This window comes from Drosophila obscura, unplaced genomic scaffold (assembly GCF_018151105.1).
Source record: "Drosophila obscura isolate BZ-5 IFL unplaced genomic scaffold, ASM1815110v1 contig_4, whole genome shotgun sequence".
NCBI classification, from domain to species: Eukaryota; Metazoa; Arthropoda; class Insecta; order Diptera; family Drosophilidae; genus Drosophila; species Drosophila obscura.
In genome coordinates, this window is record NW_024542828.1 from 7087362 (window position 1) to 7109015 (window position 21654).

The 21654-nt window shown below is 44.4% G+C and overlaps 7 protein-coding genes across 9 annotated transcripts; 3 read left to right on the forward strand and 4 right to left on the reverse strand.

Moving 5' to 3' along the window:
* The first annotated feature begins 1172 nt into the window (after positions 1-1172).
* LOC111065736 (70 kDa peptidyl-prolyl isomerase) lies at positions 1173-2221 on the forward strand. The gene has a single exon (XM_022354110.2). The coding sequence runs from the start codon at positions 1281-1283 to the stop codon at positions 2139-2141; it is 861 nt and encodes a 286-aa protein (XP_022209802.1). The 5' UTR covers positions 1173-1280; the 3' UTR covers positions 2142-2221.
* LOC111065735 (protein Peter pan) lies at positions 2179-3810 on the reverse strand. The gene is made up of 4 exons (XM_022354109.2): positions 3439-3810; positions 3013-3377; positions 2516-2940; positions 2179-2457 (listed from the first exon to the last, which is right to left on the reverse strand). The coding sequence occupies exons 1-4, from the start codon at positions 3769-3771 to the stop codon at positions 2222-2224; spliced, it is 1359 nt and encodes a 452-aa protein (XP_022209801.2). The 5' UTR covers positions 3772-3810; the 3' UTR covers positions 2179-2221.
* A 423-nt stretch (positions 3811-4233) lies between these two features.
* On the reverse strand, positions 4234-8906 carry LOC111065819 (ras-related protein Rab-11A). 2 transcript variants are annotated; one of them, XM_022354242.2, is made up of 5 exons: positions 8844-8906; positions 8453-8650; positions 6035-6156; positions 5262-5610; positions 4234-5187 (listed from the first exon to the last, which is right to left on the reverse strand). In XM_022354242.2, exons 2-5 carry the CDS (start codon positions 8490-8492, stop codon positions 5054-5056), a joined length of 645 nt encoding a protein of 214 aa, XP_022209934.1. In that variant the 5' UTR covers positions 8493-8650; positions 8844-8906; the 3' UTR covers positions 4234-5053. The 2 variants fall into 2 exon arrangements, with proteins under 2 accessions (XP_022209934.1, XP_022209935.1); XM_022354243.2 differs by having other exon boundaries at positions 8836-8871.
* An 828-nt stretch (positions 8907-9734) lies between these two features.
* LOC111065721 (major facilitator superfamily domain-containing protein 10) lies at positions 9735-11990 on the reverse strand. The gene is made up of 6 exons (XM_022354087.2): positions 11384-11990; positions 10971-11318; positions 10840-10913; positions 10373-10548; positions 10004-10309; positions 9735-9948 (listed from the first exon to the last, which is right to left on the reverse strand). The coding sequence occupies exons 1-6, from the start codon at positions 11840-11842 to the stop codon at positions 9857-9859; spliced, it is 1455 nt and encodes a 484-aa protein (XP_022209779.2). The 5' UTR covers positions 11843-11990; the 3' UTR covers positions 9735-9856.
* Positions 11991-12195: 205 nt separating this feature from the next.
* LOC111065719 (exocyst complex component 6) lies at positions 12196-15427 on the forward strand. Its single transcript, XM_022354084.2, has 3 exons — positions 12196-12369; positions 12431-13539; positions 13603-15427. Exons 1-3 carry the CDS (start codon positions 12294-12296, stop codon positions 14707-14709), a joined length of 2292 nt encoding a protein of 763 aa, XP_022209776.2. The 5' UTR covers positions 12196-12293; the 3' UTR covers positions 14710-15427.
* Positions 14761-17759, reverse strand: LOC111065720 (TBC1 domain family member 22B). 2 transcript variants are annotated; one of them, XM_022354085.2, is made up of 6 exons: positions 17296-17759; positions 17024-17222; positions 16589-16757; positions 15975-16506; positions 15471-15694; positions 14761-15387 (listed from the first exon to the last, which is right to left on the reverse strand). In XM_022354085.2, the coding sequence occupies exons 1-6, from the start codon at positions 17678-17680 to the stop codon at positions 15253-15255; spliced, it is 1644 nt and encodes a 547-aa protein (XP_022209777.2). In that variant the 5' UTR covers positions 17681-17759; the 3' UTR covers positions 14761-15252. The 2 variants fall into 2 exon arrangements, with proteins under 2 accessions (XP_022209777.2, XP_022209778.2); XM_022354086.2 differs by having other exon boundaries at positions 17302-17758.
* A 296-nt stretch (positions 17760-18055) lies between these two features.
* On the forward strand, positions 18056-21605 carry LOC111065718. Its single transcript, XM_022354083.2, has 6 exons — positions 18056-18317; positions 18392-18575; positions 18636-19992; positions 20074-20278; positions 20350-20522; positions 20585-21605. The coding sequence occupies exons 1-6, from the start codon at positions 18194-18196 to the stop codon at positions 21476-21478; spliced, it is 2937 nt and encodes a 978-aa protein (XP_022209775.2). The 5' UTR covers positions 18056-18193; the 3' UTR covers positions 21479-21605.
* The last annotated feature ends 49 nt before the right edge of the window (positions 21606-21654 follow it).

A 21654-nucleotide genomic window follows, 5' to 3' on the forward strand; every position in this document is an offset into this window, starting at 1 on the left:
ATGGAATACACGAGTATGTGAACGAAAATTAATTCTATTATACTGCAATATATATAACCGATTTCATTGATTGATATATGATAACTATAGATTATAGCAATATACAGATGTATGTAGAAAATAGGAAATTTCCAGGTCATCAATATACAATATATATATATATACACATACATATATGAATATCTATATCTATATGTATACATAGATCGTTGATTGTGATCGATGGTTACTTTTACTTTATGTATTGCTATTTGTAAGTTAAGCTCCAATGCTTAATACTTGATCTGATCCCTCATGATCGCTGCTTCCGCGTTAACTAATGTATGTACATAACGTTTTACTACAAACAAACAAAAAAGTTGATTGAATATGAAACATACTCCAAAATATTTGTAAAACTGTTTAGTGTATGGAATGCAGCTTGTTATACGATGGCAGAGCAACTGCGTATTGCGCGAATGGGCATACTAGGTTACAGATAATTAGAAATAAAAAAAGGTATACACAAAAAGTTGCATTGGATTTTTTTTATAAATTTTTCTTAAAGAATTTTGTATAGTATAAGATCAGACGCAAATCGCGCCAGTTGAGACTAACTGTATTCGGAGCTTCGGGAAATGACCGCCTATCTCTGTGGGGGCGCCACAGTGTTACAGTACTACATATTTTTGAACACTCTGGGTAGCTCTTCGCTTTCATCTCTTTATATCGGTATATAAAAGTAGTTTAATCAAGTTCCAATCTATTTTTTAAACCGCCAAACTCAATTTAGCGCACCAAAAATACTGACATTTTTCGCTCTCAATTCGTGGAGAGTTTGCAAAACTCGCTCTCAATTCGTGGAGTTTTCAAAATTTGCTCTCAATTCGTGGAGAGTGCTCTCTTTTCAGTGGAGAATAGAGTGTTTTTGTGGAGACTTTCCCCTCATTTTCGTGGTGTGGCAGCATGCTGCTGAAATTTTTCCCATACAAAATCAAATGTATCTTACGGGAACGCGTATGGAATAACGCGTCCCAGCTAGCTATTAATATTAAACGGAATATCAAAATCAAAAAAATACCAATCCAAACATATCAAAAGCGCAACGACTGTAGCTCGATACTATCATGATAGTCTCAAAACCGTCGACAGTAGAGGCCATCATTAAAATATCGATACTATCGATAGTGCCCTCGATGGTTTGACACCTCTAATAAGGCCTCTGACGTCGGTTTTCTTTTGGTTGGTTTTTCTTTTAACATATTGCAAGACAAGACTCTTTTCTTTTGCGCTCTATTAAGATGGATGGATGGTATGTTGGCACAGAATGGAAGGACGAGAAGCGCGGCCTGAGCAAGAAGGTACTTGGCCTGCAGTTCGGCGACATGGCAAAGCCGATGGCTGCCAGCACAGTGCTATTTAGCGTCAACAAATGCGCCAATTTGGGGGACAGGCCCAGCAAGTATCTGGACAGCGACGAGTCCTTGACATTTCCCCAGCAACATACCTTGGAAATGGGGACTGCCATAACGCCCGTGGACTGCTATGTGGAGATGCTGCTGCAGCAATTCCTGCCGGGGGAAACCGCCGCGTGCAGCATTACCAGCAAGACCGGCGAACGAATCGAGTTTGATTTGACACTAGAGCTGATTGTTAAAAACCCCCAAGTGCACAAGCTTAACGCAGCCGAGATCTATGAACTAGCGCTGCGGCTCAAGGAGAGTGGAGTGGCCATGTTTAAGAGCTATCCAAAATTTGCATTTGATTACTTTGCGCGGGCCGCAAAGCTGCTCATCACGTACAAACCTTTCGACCAACTCACCAAGAAGTCCAATGGCATCAATGGCACCATCGTGGAGGCTTTGTTTGTTCAGCTACAGACTAACCTGGCCGCATGCATGTTGCAGGAGGAGCGCTACGAGCACGTTATCTATCACACAGAGTTTGTGGAGAGGGCTGAGAGCCCCACCGAGAAGAGTATTTACCGTCGCGCCTTGGCCTACTATCACATGAAAGAGTTCGCCAAGGCCCAGGCCACCATAGAGCGGGTGCACGACTACGAGGAGAAACGAGATTTCAGCAAATTGCGGGACAAAATTGCGGCCAGCTGGAAGGATAGCAAGGCCCACTACAAGGAGGTCGTACAAAGAATGTTTAGCTAGTTTTAAAATACATATACATACTCATTGTTAAGATTCTCAGACAGCAAAAAATGTGTAGAAAATAGTTTTTATTTAAAATACTACTTTGATTTCTTATTCTTTTTGGGGTCAAACTTGGTTTTCCTATTGTTTTTGTGGTCGAACTTTGCTCTGCCCCTATTTTTGGGATCAAATTTTTCTTTCTTCTCATTTTTGTGGTCAAACTTTTCTTTCTTATCATTCTTGGGGTCCAACTTTGCCTTCTTATTCTTGTACTTCATGCCGCCGGGCAGACTGTGTCGCTTGCGAGAGGATCTTTCCTCGTGTTTGAAGAGCTCTGCAAAAGGAAACCTTTAATATGTTGGCTGGAATGGTGGCGTACTACTATACGTTACCTTCATCTGGCTCCTCTCCCACTTCCTCCTTGTAGTACGCAGCATCATCATCAGCATCGCTGTTGATCCCATCGGCTTCTTTTTTGGCTGCCCATTTCTGGTCTTTCTTCAGTTTCAAATTGCGCGCCCGATTCTCAGTCTGCTCCTTCTTGCGTTGCTCCTTAAGCTTCTTCTTCTTTTCAATTATCTTTCGCATCGTTTCCTTTTCATCCTCCGTCTTCACGACATGGTCGTGATACAGCACTTCGCCGGTAAAGAGTCCCTCTTCTATTTTGATCAGCTGCATGGTCAGACGTGGTCCGATCTCGTGCAGCTTTATGGTACTCTTATTTCCCTCCAAGTTTCCGCCGCTCTTGAGCGTCTGCGCCAGCACCACATGCGCCTGTTCGTCATCCTCGGCCTCCGATTCAGATGCGTTCCCATCTCTAAAAGGAAAAACCACATAAATACAAATTGCACACACACACACACACCTGTTGTGCACTGCAGAGACCCACCTCGCAACAAAATCCGCAATGTCGTTGTACTTGTTTAGGTTCGGAACGACGCCCGTGACAATTTTCTTAACTGCGCGATTCAGACCCACGGGCACAACCTCCACCGAATAGTGACGCATCTCCACGAGCTTCGTGTCCGGATTATACGAGAACAGAACACAACGGCGTATAGTGCCAATATTAACCGTATTCAGGTTAATCGACGGGAACATGTTTTGAAATGTGCTTGCCATCAGCTTCAGATGATTGCCATCGCCACTGAAGTTGTTCATGATGACCAGCGGGGCTTGCTTGAAGTGATCACTGTCAATCATTTGCTTCTTGGCTATAGAAATCACATCCCGGGCTAGTGTAAATTGGTGGACCTGTTGAATATGTCATGCCATATGGATTTATAAAGCAAATGCATTGCCGCAACACACGAACCTTAAATGTCAGCGAAGGACCTCGCGGAAGGCGCACCACTTTGAAGGACAACTGTGTGGATGCCTTATTGAAGATGGTCATGTGCGAGACATGAAAGAAGCTGCTCAAGCTGACAAAGTCTTTGATGCGATTCATTCGCGACTCCCGCAAGTTGGTCGCCGTGAATGGCTCCATGATGCGGCGAAAGTCCAGTGTGAGGTCTGTGATGTACGGGCATGTTAGTCCTCGATGTATGACAAAAGAGTGGGGAGCTTCAACGATTTCGTTCGGTTCGCTGGCCTTGAAAGCAGCTGTACGCGTCTTAGGATGCACTTTTTTCTTTCCGCGTCCCATTTTGGTCTGATTCCAAGTAGCACGTGTAGCGGACCTATCGATAAGGTATATTAACCCACTTGGCCCCGCTGTATTTAAACAATACCCACTAGTGGACAATGGGTTAAGCGTTCTCAGTTCATGATGGGATCTCATAGGCCGTGATTTTGATATTCTGTTGAATATTACAAGCTAGTTAGGACCCTCAGCACTAAGCACTTAATTTTATCCAATTTATGAATCTATTTTCTAGAAGATTGGCCAATTTGTATGACTCTTTTTATTGTGTTTTTCCGAAAATAAGGTTTGAACAATAAAAGTGCAAATCCCATCATTCCACCATTACAAAAAACCTGGTCACACTACCCAACAAGAAAATATAATTCAAATTGATGTTTTGGAAAAATGAGCGCTCGATGGGTTGGTTTTCTTGTATTTAAATTATATTTATTTAATCACACTTAACATAGCAAACACAAATGATGTTATTTCGTTTCATTTATGCATTTAAAGTTTTACAACTGTTTTTATGTTTCGTTTCGTTTATCAGCTAGTTTTGAAAAGTTGCTTTTAAGGAGGCCAATTCTTTGAAATGTATAGTGAAAACTGAAAAGTTAAAGTAAAGTTCTGCAATTGATTTTAGATGGGGTCTTGAGGGGCTAAAATATCGGCGATAAGCTAGTGCCAGGCCGAGCTGCAGTGCGGAGGGCGGGAAAATGATTTTTGAACATTCAATCGAAGATTTTGTTGTTCTTGTTTTTCGAAAAATTACAACTATGTATTTATGTTGCGAAAAATTAATAATATTAATATTTTTAATATTAGCATATATGTATATTTTATAAATTATAGTTCTACAGCTTAAACTGAATTTGGAGTGTTTAGTTTTTCTTCTTTTGTTATCCGTTTTTTTCATGCATCGACGATGATTGGATCGTTTAATGCGATATTTTTATATATATATAAAATTTCAGTTTAAACCGCAGTTAACTACAGCCGGATGTTGTTGTTGTTTTGTTGTTGTTGTTTTTCTTGGTGTTGGTGGTGTTGATGATTTGAATTATCAATTTATGCATATATGACAAACTGCTAGTGGCTGTGGCTGAACAAACGACAGATGCAATCCATATCTTCTTATGCGGTTCTCCTCTGGTTGCTGTTGCTGCTGCTTCTGCTGTTGTTGTTGTTTTTGTTGTTTGTAGTTGTAATTGTTGTTGCTTTTGTTAATGTTTCTGTTCTGGCGGTTGCGGGTGGTAGCTGCTGCCGTTACTGCTGCTGCTGCTGCCGATGTTGCATGGGGCGGTCACTGACAGCACTGCTTACGTACATCAGCTGTGACAGTCGGCTTAACGTCGATGGGCTCCACATTCGACGGACGAATGACATCGCCTTCCGGCGGATCTCTAATTTGTTTCTGCGACACAATACGATAGATCTCTGCAAAACACAAACAAAATATTGCGTTCTATTAGCAAAGTTCAGAGAGCCCACACATTCTCCTTTAAACTAACCTGTGAGTATATTCTGGAATGCCGTTTCAACGTTCGTCGAGTCGAGGGCCGATGTTTCTATGAAACTCAAGCCATTTCGTTCGGCAAACAGTTTCGCCTCGTCCGTTGGCACCGATCGCAAGTGTCGCAAATCGGACTTATTGCCCACCAGCATTATGACAATGTTCTGATCGGCATGATCGCGCAGCTCACGCAGCCATCGCTCCACATTCTCGTACGTCAAATGCTTGGCAATGTCATAGACCAGCAGAGCTCCAACAGCACCGCGATAGTAGGCAGAGGTAATGGCGCGATAGCGCTCCTGACCAGCCGTATCCCAGATTTGCGCTTTAATTGTCTTACTATCGACCTGTGAATGTGGGGGGAGGAGAGAAGCATGAAACATTAGGATGATGGACGGTAATTGGCAATTCGGCCATGATATCCTTGCGGCTGTGGCAGTTTCGCATTTTGAAAATCAATAAACAAGCTGCGACACAGTGATGCCAAAATGAAGTTTTTCTCAGTTAAACTTTAATTTGTTTCTGTATAAATCAATTTAAGTGATTTCATGCTTTAATGTGCCGATTTTTTTTTTTAAATTTAAAGCTAATAATGTGGAGGGCATTTGTTTCATGTTTTCAGCAGACGGCACCACGGTACCACTGTGTCCTGCCAGCGAAACCCACACGCAGACACAAGAAACCCAGCAACGACCCTCCTCCTCAAAAGAGGTGCTGTGCTGCTGCTGCTCCTTTGGCCACCCACACCCACACCCACTCCCTCTTACTTACCTCTATGCTGCGCGTTGCAAACTCCACACCAATCGTCGACTTGGACTCCAAATTGAATTCATTGCGCGTGAAACGTGAAAGCAAATTACTTTTGCCAACACCCGAGTCACCGATAAGGACAACTGCAAAGGATTATAAAGCATTAGCGACACTCTGGCATTGGGTAATCTTGGTTGAAATTCCCCTCTCCACCCCACAGCAAAACAGCCCCCCACCCCCTTTGCGGGGTGGCTGTTCAGTTGCATAATGTGAGTGGCACAACATTCCGTGTCTTGTATTTTATGGTCAGACAAGCTGACTGCTGGCCTGGCAACCCGGCTCCTAGGTCATGTCCTCCTTCGTATTGACTCCCCGCTGCCGCTGGTGCGGCCCCAAGGTCAGAAAATACATAAAAATTGCTATGCTTTGGGGATTTTGGGCCATGAAAACAAATGTTTTATTATTGTGGGAGTTGACGTTCGGCAGCGGTATTGGAAATTTCAGTGTTTCGTGCAGTTTCGTGGGATGTTTAATAAATTTCGTTAGAGGATAAATTTCTTACAAAATTTAATGCGGATAGCATGAAATTAACAGTGAATGAATAATGGAAGCAAATTCTCTAGTTCTTAGATATAATAAACTGCAGAAAACATTTAACTTTGGGTAATTTCAATAATGTGAGAAACAGCTGATCGCACAATCAAACTGGTAATTATTTCCCATAAGAATCATTTGAAAATGTACATATATCACATGTCCACTGTCTCGTCAGTTAGTTTTCATTTTTGACACCCTTTTTCAAATCTGTTGATAAAGCAATAACAAACACGTATCAAACACCTTTTCTGTGATATCACGTTCTCTCTAAATTCTCTCTGGACATTGTACAGCCTGGTTACAGTTATCAGTGTATGCCTGAAGAGAGCGCACCAGTCATGAGTCATTATGATGTTGCCTACTCTCTTTCGCTCTCTCTCTAATGATCTTGAATTGGATCCAAAGAGAAATTACATGAAAGTTTAAAAGGAAGTGCTCGAAATTAATGTAGCAGTTATTTGTTAATAGAGAAATGCATTCATATGTATATCGAACCATTTCCATCCACTATTGGTTATGTGATTAGAGGCTTATCGGCAAGTGGCATTCCTTTACAGTAAATTGTCGTTGCCGTGACTCATGGTGGCATGGCAAATATTGTTATGTGTGAAATTTGAGGGCCTCATCATGCATATCATTTATTGACGCAGCTTATCACAGTGTATAATGGGTTTTTTTTTGGATACTTGACCCAAAAAAAGCCACGATAAGATTTGCAAATCTCTGAAAAACATCTTTTAATCAGATTTTTCTCCCATTTACGAAACCCGCATACTAAAGCTAGCGCTAGACTTCCCGGTTTCTTATAAGCGCAACTGGAATTTACAGCGGCGCAATAGCTTGAGCTGGGCAAACGAAGAGAACAAAGGAAAACAGAGAATTGAGATGACCCCAAACAACATAAACGGAAAGTATACAAAGAGCGCAACTGGGGGGCGACACACAGAGATGTGGGAAGTTTGAATTTGTTGAGTGACAGGAGAAAACAGAAATGGGCTGCACAGCTGCATATGTACAATGGATGTCAGACCACTGTGCCAGCAGCAAAACTTAATCGCAGCTTGAACATCCGCCAAGTGGCGCTCTCATGCCATTTTTTGGGAGAGACAAAATAAACATATGCAAAAGAAATTACGAAAATTCAATACAATAGTCGGAGCAGTACGAAATATTAAAGCACACACACAGACACAGACACACAAAAACTCTCTTTCTCTCTCGCCCACAAATAAAAATCTAATCAAACTAAAATATGGCTGGGACAGGGGGCAGGGGGTGGTTGGCGGACATTTTAGCATTTACTTTACTACTACTCTCTACAACTGCAAGAAGAAGCAGCTTTAAGAAGTACTTTGAGCTTTTATCACGACTATAAATACGATCTGCTGTTTGTATGCAACGTGGCGAGAGGAATGGAACGGGAACGTAATGACAAAACAGACAGTTAACGGCACAAAGTACTCGTAGTTGGAAGAGCGGAGCGGAAGAGAGAAAGCAAAGGGCATCCAACTGCATGAGGCAACAACAATCATTGACAGCCAGGCAGGGGGCGTACTTATAGGTTCCGAGAATTATTTTGGGAATTAATCAAACACGCACTCGCACACACACTCACACACATATACATACACAACACAGATTTGTTCACTGCATTTTTTTGTTATTCTCCAATTAGTTTCAATTAGTGCCATTGAACTACTGCGTCATTGTGTCCATGGAAGACAGAAAGAGAGCCTGCTCCTATGCTAACTGCCTCTTTTTCGACCGCCACCGGCTAGCCAGCTCAGCTCGTAATTACACACCAACACACACATTACACCAGTGTGCCATGTTTATAATTACCTTTGAACAGATAATCGTACTCGTCTTCTCTGGCACCCATTTTGCTGAAGTTTGTTTTAATATAGTTGTTGGCTTCGTTTAATTATTGGCAGCTCCAGTTCCGTTCCGTTTTATTGGTGTGAGTCTTAAGTAAAATCCAATAATCCTTGCGCGCCGCCGATTTCTATATGTTTGTCGTAGCTCACACACTTTTTTACACTTTATTTTTGTAGGTGTATTTGTGAAGAAAAAGAAAATTATATATCAATTTTATGTCAAAATGGCTGGTATTTCGAGCGCTTTTTCAGCTGTCACATCTGGCAGCATGTGTGCGGCAACTAGTGCAGTATAAAGTGACTAATTATAGATGCTTTTAATGCATTTATTTATGATTTTTTTCTTACACACTCACTTAGTCACTCCCAAACAGCGTGACCGTCCGATAACGATACAAAATACCGTCCGGCCAAAAAATAAATACCATTTCAGTTTCGAGAAATGCCATTTAAATACCATACCAAAATAAACCAGGGTAATCCGGCGATCGAACGATCGCGCTCAACCCACTTAATTCTCCTCTATTTAAAATGTTGAGCACCTTTTGTTAAAAGGCTCCTAATAGTTCCATCCTCCTCTTTACTTACAAAAAAAAAATGATCACCGACACCTTTCACCTGTAATGCGTAAATATGTTAAAGTTACATACATTTCGGGGAAATATTAAATACCCCCCTGGTCGACAATGGGATAACGTTTTATTTTATTGATTGAAATCGTATTCCATGATTTTGATATTCAGTTTAATATTGCTAGCTAGTTAACTCTCTCAGGCCTAAAGAAAGGTTCAAACAAAAACGGCCAAAGCATAAAACGTAAATTTTGACTAAATGTGACGTCATTGTTGCTGTTCAACCAAGATTATTCTATGCGTATTCCCAAGGTATTCAGATTTGTGGCTCATTTCGTGCCAAAAATGCAGAACATTATTTGTTCTGTGCCCATTTATTTCCCCATGTTGCCTGAAATTTTTACCATACAAATCCAATGTATCTTAAAAATATTCCGTAAGCGGTCACTCTTTTTTGTGTCTGTGTGAAATACCAACTCAATCAAAATATACCGAAATATACCTTCTCATTTTCAATATATACCATAAATATACCGAGGAAAAAAAGGACGCATCCCTACTGCCCATATAATCGACAATTGATAGCAGCCAGCTTTGATAGTGACATAGCAGACAGCTTTTAGTTTCATAGCATTTCAAATTAAACCACAATTTTTTATAAAATGTATAAAAGTGTTTTTATTTTAATATAAAATACTTGTTGCATAAAAACAATAAATTAAGTATAATGTGCAATTAATACTTGCGTTTAGCGTTAGAATCTCTAGAATGCATGGGTAACCTTGTTCGTATTGCACTTAAATGTGTGCCCGCTGCAAAGCTATGGCTGGATAAACAAGCAGGATTCCGCCGGCTATGTATGTGATCTTTGAGCCCACACACCAAAAGGCTGCAATGATTCCAGAGTTAAAATAAAAGCAATGGAAAAGATAAGCTGTACTTGCCTATGGAGCCCACAACAGGACCAAGCGCACGAGCTAGCGCTCCCAGAGAACGGAATATGCCTAATACTGAACCCTTTTGATCATCGTTGCCGTATTTGGACACCAAGGTGGTCAGGCAAGTAACCGCAAAGGCTGTGGAGATTGCGAACAGAATCATTCCGGCGTAGAGCATTCGACTGCCCTCGGCTAGGCCCACCAATACAAAGGCGGGCACAATTAGATACAGACTAAAGATGGCATAACTTTTGATTTTGGCGTCGGGAAGACGACGCACCACCGATCCCTGTATCAAAGTCATAATAACACCTACACAAAATGTGATTATTAAATTAAGAATGTAAAATATATGCAAAAGGGCATGAATTTCACCTGTTGTGAGAAACATTTTCGCCTGATCCATGGACGTGTAACCAAACTTGTGATACATCAGGAATGTGACGGTGAATTCCAAGCCAGAATACAAGAATAAATATAAAAAGTATATCATTCCAATGGATTGCAGGGCGTCCTTATCTTTTTTGGGCACATTTTTGATGGCAGCAAATCTGTGAATTTAAAATATGATAATGTTTTAGGAAATCCATCAATAATCATAGATTATATGCCCTTCATGTATGACTCCAGAGTGTTTCCCTGCAACTAGTTTTAATGAAGAGAATTACCAGCAAGTGCCAGCTGATAAGACAATCAAACTAACGTGCCCGAGTGCCCGGCATGATAGCGAACGGAACGTCACGCTTGGGCCGGTAACCAGTCGAGCGGGTTTTGTTGCAAAATATCAATTAACTTAGTCACACGACAGGTTTGCAAGACATGCTAATTAAAACACGAATTACCTAAATATGGATGAGACGTTGAGCAATTGCAAGCCGTAGGACAGGGCGGATGAAATCTCCTTAACACGTTTCTCCTGAAAATGTCATCATACAGATTAAAGATAAAACTTTAGATGCAAAAGATCTCTTACCTTTGGCAGGGTCTCTCGCAGACAGCAGGTGAGCACCAGGAGATCGCCCAGAGCTAGACCCAGGGCCAATAGGGATGGAAGCACAAACCAAGCACCGCCACTTGCAGATTTATTCGAGAATATGGCAAACATGGCACCAATCATGGGTCCCACAATGAAACCCAACGAGAAGGCCACACCAACCAGGGCCATGCCGCGGCCCCTGGTCTTCACGCTGGACACATCCGTGATGACCGACATGCACAGCGAAATGTTGCCCTTGCTGATGCCACCAACGAAGCGAGCCAGGACGAACAGAGCAAAGTTTCCGGAGCAGGCCCACAGCAGATAGGAGAGCGCAATGCCAGACTGTGTTTGTTGGATAAGCGAAAAGTTTCAATATTGTGACCCAGATTAAAAGAACGTACACTTACCGCACACACAAGTAGAACGGGTTTGCGTCCATAGTAGTCCGAGAGGCCTCCCACAATCGGACTAGCCAGAAATTGCAAGAAACTGTACATTGAGCCTAGGAATCCGCCAAACAGCACCGATATATAGCGCTCTGGGGCACCCAGCAGCTGCTGGAACCAACGTACTCTCTCCGTGAGCACATTGTACAAACCGGAACTATCATTGACGCGATAGTACTCAAGAAGCGAGGGTAGCAGCGGCAAAATGATGGTGAATGCCAGCAAATCAAACAGCAGGGACAAGAATATGATGTATATCATCCGGTCACTCTTTTCCTTTGGTTCAGCATTCTTGGTGGCTGCTTCCTTGCCTTGCTGCTTCCCATCGTTATTGTTGTTGGTGACGATCTGCTGAGAGTCCGTTTCCGGCCTTTCTTTTGTGGTTTCTGTGGTGTGGAGGCGATTCCGTAGGGTGGCCATGTTTGTTCTGTGTTTTGTGATTGCGTGCGTGTACAAATGCTATTACTTCAACATAACTGTATCTCGGCGTAACTGCCCAACGGCTTGGCCCCAACAAAACAAAGACGCTAAATGCTCCCCAAAAGCAACCCGCCACCAGAAGTGAAAGTTGAAGCGCGCAACAGCTGACTGGCGGTGGTCTACCACGATCAGACATGGATAACCAGTTATAAACAAATTAATGGGCAACACATCAGCTAGCAAAAACCAGACCACGGGTGTAATTTTAGATGAAATATTTAAAAAAACATTCAACAACTTGTTGCATGAACGTGTAAATCTACTAAAGTTTGGCTTGAACAGCTGTGGCTACTGGCACTTACCAACACTACTCGCCAACTAGAAAGAAAACAAAATTGATTAATTTGTCTAACAAAATCGCCATTATAATTAGAAGAAAGACTTTAAGACCATGTCAAAGGTGACCGTGCAAGACATAGAAGCCGTCGATGACTACTGGGGACCCACGTTTCGCTCCATCCTAGAAGGTAAGTGAAATAAACCGGAAAACCTGTTTTGCTTACGCCCCTTCATCTGCCATTCCCGCAGGCAATAATACAAAATTGATTAGCGAACAATTGGATCAGCGGATACGCAGCCATGACAAGGAAATCGAACGTATATGCAACCTGTACTATCAGGGATTCATAGATTCCATCCAGGAACTACTGCAGGTGCGCACACAGGCCAAGCAGCTGCACGATGAAGTCCACTCGCTGGACACCTCGCTGCGGCAGATCAGTGCCTCACTCATCCAACAGGGGAATGAGCTGGTGCGGGCACGCCAAATCGAATCCAACCTGGCCAGTGCCATCGAGGCTCTCAAGTCCTGTCTGCCTGCCCTGGAGTGCTACATGAAGTTCACACAACAGGCCAAGAACAAGCAATACTATCAGGCGCTGCGCACTCTGGAGACACTGGAAACGGAGCATTTGTCGCGCTTGAAGAGACACAACTACCGCTTTGCCACTCAGATGCAGATACAGATTCCAATCATTAAGGAGAACATACGCAAGTCCTCGGCCTTAGATTTTCGCGAGTTCCTCGAGAATATACGAAAGTTCTCGCCGCGCATTGGCGAGCTGGCGATCACACACACCAAGCAGCTGCAAAAGCGTGATATAAATGCCATCATCAAAGATCACATGCAGCAGGCCAATGGCGCAACAGTCGGTGCGGGCGGCGACGACGATGGTGGCAATGTGAGCGCTCAGGATCTGATTGATTTCTCGCCCATCTACCGGTGTCTGCACATCTACATGGTACTGGGCCAGAGGGAGTACTTCGAGAAGGATTATCGTCAGCAGCGTCGCGACCAGGCCAAATTGGTGCTTCAACCACCACCCAATATGCACGACAATCTGGAGGCCTACAAAACCTACATCTGTGCCATTGTCGGCTTCTTTGTGGTGGAGGATCATGTAAAGAATACGGCTGGGGATGTGGTAACCAGCAGTTATCTGGAGGAGCTGTGGTCCAACTCGCTGACAAAGTTTGTCAACGAGATCAGCATGAGTTCCTCCTCCTGCACCGATCCCAATATATTGCTGCGCATCAAGAACGTCATCATGCTGTCCATCAACACCTTCAAGTGCTATGGCTACACGGTGAACATTCTGTGGGAGCTGCTGCACAATATGCGCGATCATTACAACGAGGTGAGGAGAAGCACAGCAATAGCATGCCAATAAATTGTAACGTTCCTAACGTTCTGCTTACAGGTGCTGCTGCAACGATGGGTTCATGTCTTTCGCGATATTCTCGACAAGGAGCAGTTTCTGCCGATGGTCGTGCAAAATGTTGAGGAGTACGAGGGCATCATTGAGCGTTTTCCCTTCCACTCGGAGCAGCTGGAGAATGCGCCGTTTCCCAAGAAGTTTCCCTTCTCGCGCATGGTGCCGGAGGTGTACCATCAGGCCAAAGAGTTTATGTATGCCTGCATGAAGTTTGCCGAAGAGCTGACCCTCTCGCCCAACGAGGTGGCTGCCATGGTGCGCAAGGCAGCCAATTTGCTGCTCACCCGCAGCTTTAGCGGCTGTCTATCGGTGGTATTCCGACAGCCCAGCATCACGCTGACCCAGCTCATACAGATAATCATCGACACGCAGTATTTGGAGAAGGCCGGACCGTTCCTCGATGAGTTCGTCTGTCATATGACCAACACGGAGAGGAGCGTGTCACAAACGCCGTCGGCCATGTTCCATGTGGCGCGCCAGGATGCCGAGAAGCAGGTGGGCCTGCGCATTTGCTCCAAGATCGATGAGTTCTTCGAGCTGAGTGCCTACGACTGGCTGCTGGTGGAGCCTCCCGGCATAGCCTCCGCTTTCATTACGGACATGATTTCGTACCTCAAGAGCACCTTTGATAGCTTCGCCTTTAAGCTGCCGCACATTGCACAGGCCGCCTGTCGTCGCACCTTCGAGCATATTGCAGAGAAGATCTATTCGATAATGTACGACGAGGATGTCAAGCAGATCTCCACGGGTGCCCTCACTCAGATCAATTTGGATCTGATGCAATGCGAGTTCTTTGCCGCCTCTGAGCCAGTGTCCGGCCTAAGGGAGGGCGAGCTGAGCAAGTATTTCCTGCGCAATCGACAGCTGCTGGATCTGCTGATCTTGGAGGAATGGAGCACATATTTCCATGACTATGGCAAGCAGGAGAATCGCTATCATCTGGTGCAGCCACAGTCGATCATTGTGATACTCGAGAAGATACGCGAAGCGGACAAGAAACCAATATTCTCGCTGGTGCGAAAGAACGACAAGAAAAAGCTGCTGGAGACGGTACTCAAACAGCTAAAACACATAGCCGAAAGGCAGAATTAAACGATTTTAAAGCGGGGACTACCCGCCGTAATAATTATACACTCCCATGGCTTAATTTAGATACTCTACTCGATTGCACGCAAGTAGCTTTTTTGTTTATTTGTAGGCTAATTTGAGTTTGTCATATGGAAAAAAACGTATTTAATTCTTCGCTTCCTTTTTGATTCTGTTTTGTTTTTATAAAAGACAAAAATTTCAATTGAAGAATTCCTTCCAGGACCGGGGAGCCGTTGAATGTGTAAAATTGTACTTTGTATTTTGATTTGTTTATGTACAAAAAGCGGAATATGTAATTGGTTTGACGTTTTGCCTACTTTATGGGTTGGAGGAAAGCTACAAAAAACAAAACAAAAAAAAAAACACGAAACTGAAAAACAAACAAAGAACAGAACAGAACAAAAGGAAGGACTAATAACAAATTGTATATAATTATTAGATTGTATGTATGTATGTATGCGTATGGTGTGTAGGTATATGCCGCAAAAAGTTGTAGTAAAACTAATTTCTATGTTACGTATATATATATTGTTTGTGTCGCTTTTGTCAACTCTTCGTCTCCAAATGCTTGGGCGCATCCGCGTAGGTGAACTTCAAGCGAAATGCCTCAGCCAGCAGTACATTTATTTGGCGATCGGACCAATTATGGGTTGGCAGATTTTGTAGCAGCAACATGAGACCCTATTTGGGGGGTGGGGTGTTGGAAATTCCATAAATTAACAAAATATAATAACAATGAAATGTTTTACGAATAGAAAACTCACTTGAAAATCATTCTGTTGCATTAGCTGCTCCTTCCAATGCAGCAGAAATGCGGCACACACATACAAATGGAACAGGGCAAAGCCATCCGATTCGGCCAGATATGTGTCCCACAAACGGATGGTGCAATGCAGCGGCAGTTCGCGTGTCAGCAAATTGTTCATCCAACGAAATGAGAATTGCAAATAGTCAACGCCATGCGTCTGTAAATGACGATGCAGATTAACTGCAAATATACAAAATTAAATTAAAAATTATGGAAGATAATTAGGCGGGGCAGAACAATGGGTTGGTGGTGGTACCATGCCAATCATTGCTATGACAACTTTATAATTTTGATAGCTTTATGGCACAGCTTTGGGGTTATCTTTAAGCACTACAACAGCAGACAACATACAACTCTTAAGCGAGCGACGCTTCACATTTATCTTATCATATAAAAATATGTGGGTACATATCTCTATCTATATATGAACACCTCTCAAAGGTCACGTCACATCACTCACCGTCTATGCGCTGTATAAGATCCTTGAGTTGATTGACCTTCTCCTGTATGCCCAACTGGGCAAAGATATAGTTATCCTGTATGCAGTCGAGAAACTTGGATAGGCACCAAAACGAATCTGCCTCGATGATGTTGCGCGTCTCCTCCGCCAGTGTGGACATGTCGAATTTCTCGAGATCTGTGTTGGGCGTCAATGCCTCCTGCAGAAACACAATAAAAAAGGGGGTGACCAGATCGTTGATGCCCTGCACATAGCCCGAGGCCGGATGCCGGATGGCCCAAATGAAGAGGACACGCTCGAACATCTCCTGGACGAGCTGTTGCTGGAAGAGCGGTATCTGTGGATTCATGCGCGGCACATCGATATGTATCTGACGATACGTATCCTGCTGTGTCTCGTCCTGGCTGTCGACCCTAAAGTAGTTGTGTCTCAAATCGTGATAGCCCTGCCGCTTACTCTCCAGCACCGCCATGCGTCGCTCGCTCGAGGGGGGCAGATATTTCGACAGCAGCCGCCAGCTTACAGCGCGCATCTGTGGAATGGCAGAGAAATTTAATTAAATTACACACACACACACACACACACAAATGTGGTTTTCCAATTTGCTGCCATACCTTGCGCGGCACTCCCGACCAACTGAGCTTCTTCAGAGCCACCAGATCCAACTGCGGCGAGTCGAGTAGCACCTGAAACTTTTCAATTTTCGTCTCATATTCGCCGTCTTGTGAGTTGCAGCTGATCTTCTGCAGTTGCGGTCGTCCGGGATAGTTTCTCAAACGTGATCTGTAAAAGAAAATTCGATTACTATTTAGTGGTGCACTTGTTGTGGCCTGTCCACATGGCTATGGATGAAAGTCTGGGAAACTGTTGCATTCTGGCAGCTCAAAACTTCGAGTTACTTGAGTAGCTAAGGACAGATGCGGGCCCACACCCACTCCAGCCCTGGCACTTGTTTACACAACTGTGGGGCAGGCACGACAACAACACAACTCTTGCTGCTGCTGCGCTGAACTTTCTATTTAACTTCCCCCATTGTGCACGAGCCTCACCTGTTCTCATTGCTGTCTGGCAGCGATCGCCGGCGCTCTTCCCTATTCTCTTCCGGGGTGCTTCTGGTGCTTGAGGTCAGGTCTGCACTGCCACAGTCGTTGGCCCTTGGTGTGTTGTGGTTTTGATTGCTCCTTGAGTGCGTTTCAATCACATTCAGTGCCGCCGTTTGTGACATTTGGCGCGATATGCGAGTGCCATCTACATATAGAGAGGGAATCCGGAAATATAAAACCAATTAACCGATAAGACCGATAGATAAGCTGCAAATTACAATTACCAGCGCCGGCTCCAGCTGCGGCCGCTGCTGCTGCTGCCGCCGCTTCCGTGCTGCTGATGATGCAGAACTCGTCGTCGCCCGTGTCCCAGGCATCGCTCACCGACTGCTGATAGTCACGAAAGGTGGACACCATGCCACTGCCGGCACCGCGATGACCTGTCGCCACGACCTCGGGCGGTAGATCTCGTTTGGGACTGGGCCGTCCGGGGACTCTCCGTCCGCTGTTTTTCCAAAAGGTTGAGTTGTTAGCCAAGATGTTCACTGGCGTTGCTCCGGCGTTGCGTGTTCCACTGATTACTTCGGCTGCGGCGGCTGCTGCTCCTGTTGTTACTGTTGCTGTTGGCGTTTTTTCTGGAGCGTGTTCTACATTATTATCCATTATACGTCCCCTCTTATAACAAAAATAATCCAATCGTCGATGTCAGCGTCATTATTTTGCATCTACAAACAGTGCTAGAAAACAGACAACTGTATGGCCACATAACTTTCTTAATAGAGTTGCATTTTTGGCTGTTTTTGTATCACACTAAGACAAACCATTTTTATTGGACAATTAAACATCAGTTTAGCACGTAAAGAAATAACAAAACATAGTTAAATATGTACTTGAAATAGCCAGATTTTCGGCTAAAAGATAATTTCAGATATTCATACCAATCGAACTTTAAAAATAGCTATATAACTTAGCTGATTTTTCAAAAGTGCTGGCAACTCTACTTGGTCAGTAGGTATTTTTGCGCTATCCAACACTCAATACAAAAACAAGTGTTCTCCGCCGTGATAAGCCGCACTCTAACGATTTCATTATTTGGTTAAACAATTACAAGGGCAAAGCATAAAAAGTATGCACTGGAGACAGTCCAACGCATAATTAGCTTACATACAAAACAAAATGCAAAAGCAAGAGGAGGTCCTGTCGCGCCTCAGGCAAATATTGGACATATTTCTGCGCGATAACTTTTCCACACACAACAATGTTTACTTTGAGAAGCTTCTAACGCACCTAAAGGCTAAGGGTGAGGGCGAGAGAGCATGTTTTCGTTCTTTAAGTACTGTCTACTAATCAGAGATCTTTTTTCGCCCACCACAGAGAATGACTATGTGCTCCAGGCGCCGTTTATCGTCGACTGGGTGGACAGATGCATGACCATGGTAACGGAGGACTTCAACAAAGTCCATCCGAAGGTGACATCGTTCATGCTGAATCTCACCAGCTACTTGGCGTCCAACGAATGGATGATTGTGCGCCTCCGTGAACTGGATATTGTGGGCAGGTAAGTCTTCTACCCAGAGCTAGCTCCCATTCTAAAGCAGCTGCTGCCATTCTCTTGCAGAACCATTAAATTCCTGCAGTCGGGAGATCAGCAGTTCAGTCCGTCGATCAAACTGGGTGGCATACGGCTGATGAAGGCCGTGGCTTGCTTCAGCATGGGTCTGGCATTCATGAGGATCCATCGCACCTGGACATTGCTGATTCAATACTCGAACAACGATCACACTCTGTATGTGGTGAGGGAGGCCAGACAGGTGCTCTACGAGATGCTGTACAAATCGTGCGACAAGCTGCACGACAAGGCTGTTACCCTGGAAATACTGGCCGAGATAATGAAGCCCATTCACGATAACCTGTACAAGACCACGGATCCGGAGGTGCAGGAACGCATTCACATCAATGTGGACGACAATGAGCTGTTGCACAAGATCTCCTCCACCTTGGATCTGCTTTCGTACATTCTCCAGCAGACGCTGGTGCTCGAGGAGCGCACAATGCTGATCTCGCTGATGAAGGAGTATCACCACATTGAAATAACCATTTGGAAACTTATCGACATGACGCACAATCCGTACTTTGTGGAGAAGATCTTCACGACCCTGAGCAGCTACTACTTTGCCCTGCTGATGCACGAGAAGCTGCTCAATCCGGACGTGACCGAGCCACCCGAACAGTTCAACGACTTCTGTGTGTCCTTTTTTAATCTCATGAAATTCTTCATTACCCGAAGGGACGGTGTGGGCTTCGTGAAAATGGCCGAACTGAATCATATACTGTGGAAGAAGCTTGGCCCACGGGCCCCCAAAGAGATCATCATACAGCAGGAACGTGTAACGTTTGAGAATCAGTTGATCTGCTTCCACATGCTGCCGCTGCTCTTCTCCATGAAAAATGTCCAGGGGCAGTCGGACGAGGCGGCGCGAGCCGAACTGTTCGACGCTTATGTTCTGAAATTAATGGAAATGTCGTGTGAGCAGACATTCCGTTTGTGCTACAGCATGCGCGATGCCTTCTTCACGCCCGAAGGTGTGGCGGGTGGCCTGTTTACGCCAGAGTTGGCCAACAAGTGCATACACAGTATACTGGCCCTGGAGCATGTGCTGGACCGAGAACAGGCCATTACCGTCTGCCAGGCATTGCTCCATGTTCTCCGCGAGGTGGTGGCTATGAACAACCACCTGGACAGTTCGGCTCAAGATGATTGTCATAGCGTGAGTGACTCTGGCAGCACTTACCGGGATCTGTATCCACGCGGCACGGAGCTGGTGGTGACTGATCCCAAAGTTTTGCATTCCGTCATGGTTGGCCTGCGTACGCTAATCGAACGCTTCAAGATCACGTGGAAGGAGTCGGTGGAGACGATTGGACTTGTCAATTGTCTGGCCTTTGTGCTGGAGAACACCAACATGGATGCCAGAGTGAGAACACAATGAAATATTCTTTCTTTTATTTTTCCAGAGTTTCATAGATTTTGTTTTTGTTTTTTGTCTATTTTCCAGTGCACTGTGCAGGCCCTGAAGCTCGTCCAGCTGGCTGTGGAGCATTTCCTGTCGCCGAACATGGCTCTGCTGGTGGACAATCTGCAGGGCTCTGCCTTGGTTTGCCTGGGCCCCATTATTGTCAAGCGTATGCATGATACCACATGGGAGGTGCGTGATACCACGCTGGAGTTGACCACCTCCATAGCCAGCATTTCCCGCATCAGTAGGTTTCTACCCTAAAACTATGCTAAATTGTTATTAACAAACATTTATGAAATTTCTGCTCTCGTTTAGAGTTTCCCGCCTTTCAGCAGTTTCTGATTGACGCAAAGATACCTCCGATTGTCTACGAAATGGCCAAGAATGATTCAGAGAGCTATGTGCGCGCCTCCGCCTTCAAATGCCTCTCCCAGATGGTGACCATCAATCTACTGTGGGATAATGGGCTCAGTCAACTTGATCTTGTGGTAAGAGATTGCCCTTCTTTTATTCCGCAGACGTTAAACATTCTGTTTTGATCTGCTCCCAGGATCATCTACTGTATGTGCTGTATCGGGACAATGACGATCTCGTGCGTGCAGAGGCTGTGATCACGCTGATGAAGATCTACGAACATCGCAAGATCCAGCAGAAGTACAAGAATACGCTCTTCTCAACCCTCAACTACTGCGTGGTCGGGGATCATCACTCAGAGGTGAAGATAAATGCTCTGCTGTTTTGGCGTCGCGAGTTTTTCCGCCAGTTCAGCAACCAGGGCATGATCGACGGCGTCTTTCCCACAGTGACCTTCTCCAAGGAGCAGAAGAAGATTGTTACGCTGACGGAGAAGGAGATTCAGACGAGCATTGCCAAAGTGTTGGGCGAGGTGCAGCAATTCGGTTACTTTGGCATCATCATCAAGTGTCTGCGCGAAGAGGTGTCGTCGGATATACTGGAGTTCGTAATACGAGGAGTTAAAATAATGAATGAAAAAATTGAGCGCTACAAGGGCATTACGGAGGAGGTCGAGCTGAGGTCACCTGCCCCGAGGGATGAACAATCTTCCTCGTTCAACTTTAAACCACAGGAGCCAACGCCACAGACATCTGGACGTAGCTCTCCCATGAACCCCAGCAAGGCGGATGAGATTATCGATGGCATACTGAGCTCGCAGGATGCGCAGCTGCTGGAGACGGCCTTCCAAACGCAAATGCAAATTAACGACGATGAGGACGAGAAGCGGCACGTGGACGAGTTCTATTACAAACAGTTTGCGATGCCTTTGCGCCAGTTCTTTATAGAGCTGAAGACAATTGACCTGGATAAGTTGATCAAACAGCAAGAGGAGTGGTTTGACTGCACCGAGAACTTGACATCCCTGCTGGATGATATTTTGTGTGTCATAAGGAGTGACGATGAGAATATTATTTCCGATTGTTACTAGCCCGCTAAACGAGCTGAGTGTTTTTTTCCTGAAATATAAACTATTTTTTTAATAACGTTTTCTACATGTGAAATGAGATTTCATTCCGAAGAAAGAACGGATTATAATAAAGCAGAGCACCTTTAAATTTAAATTTACGTTACTTTTCAAAATGACCGCCAAACTCCATTTAGCGA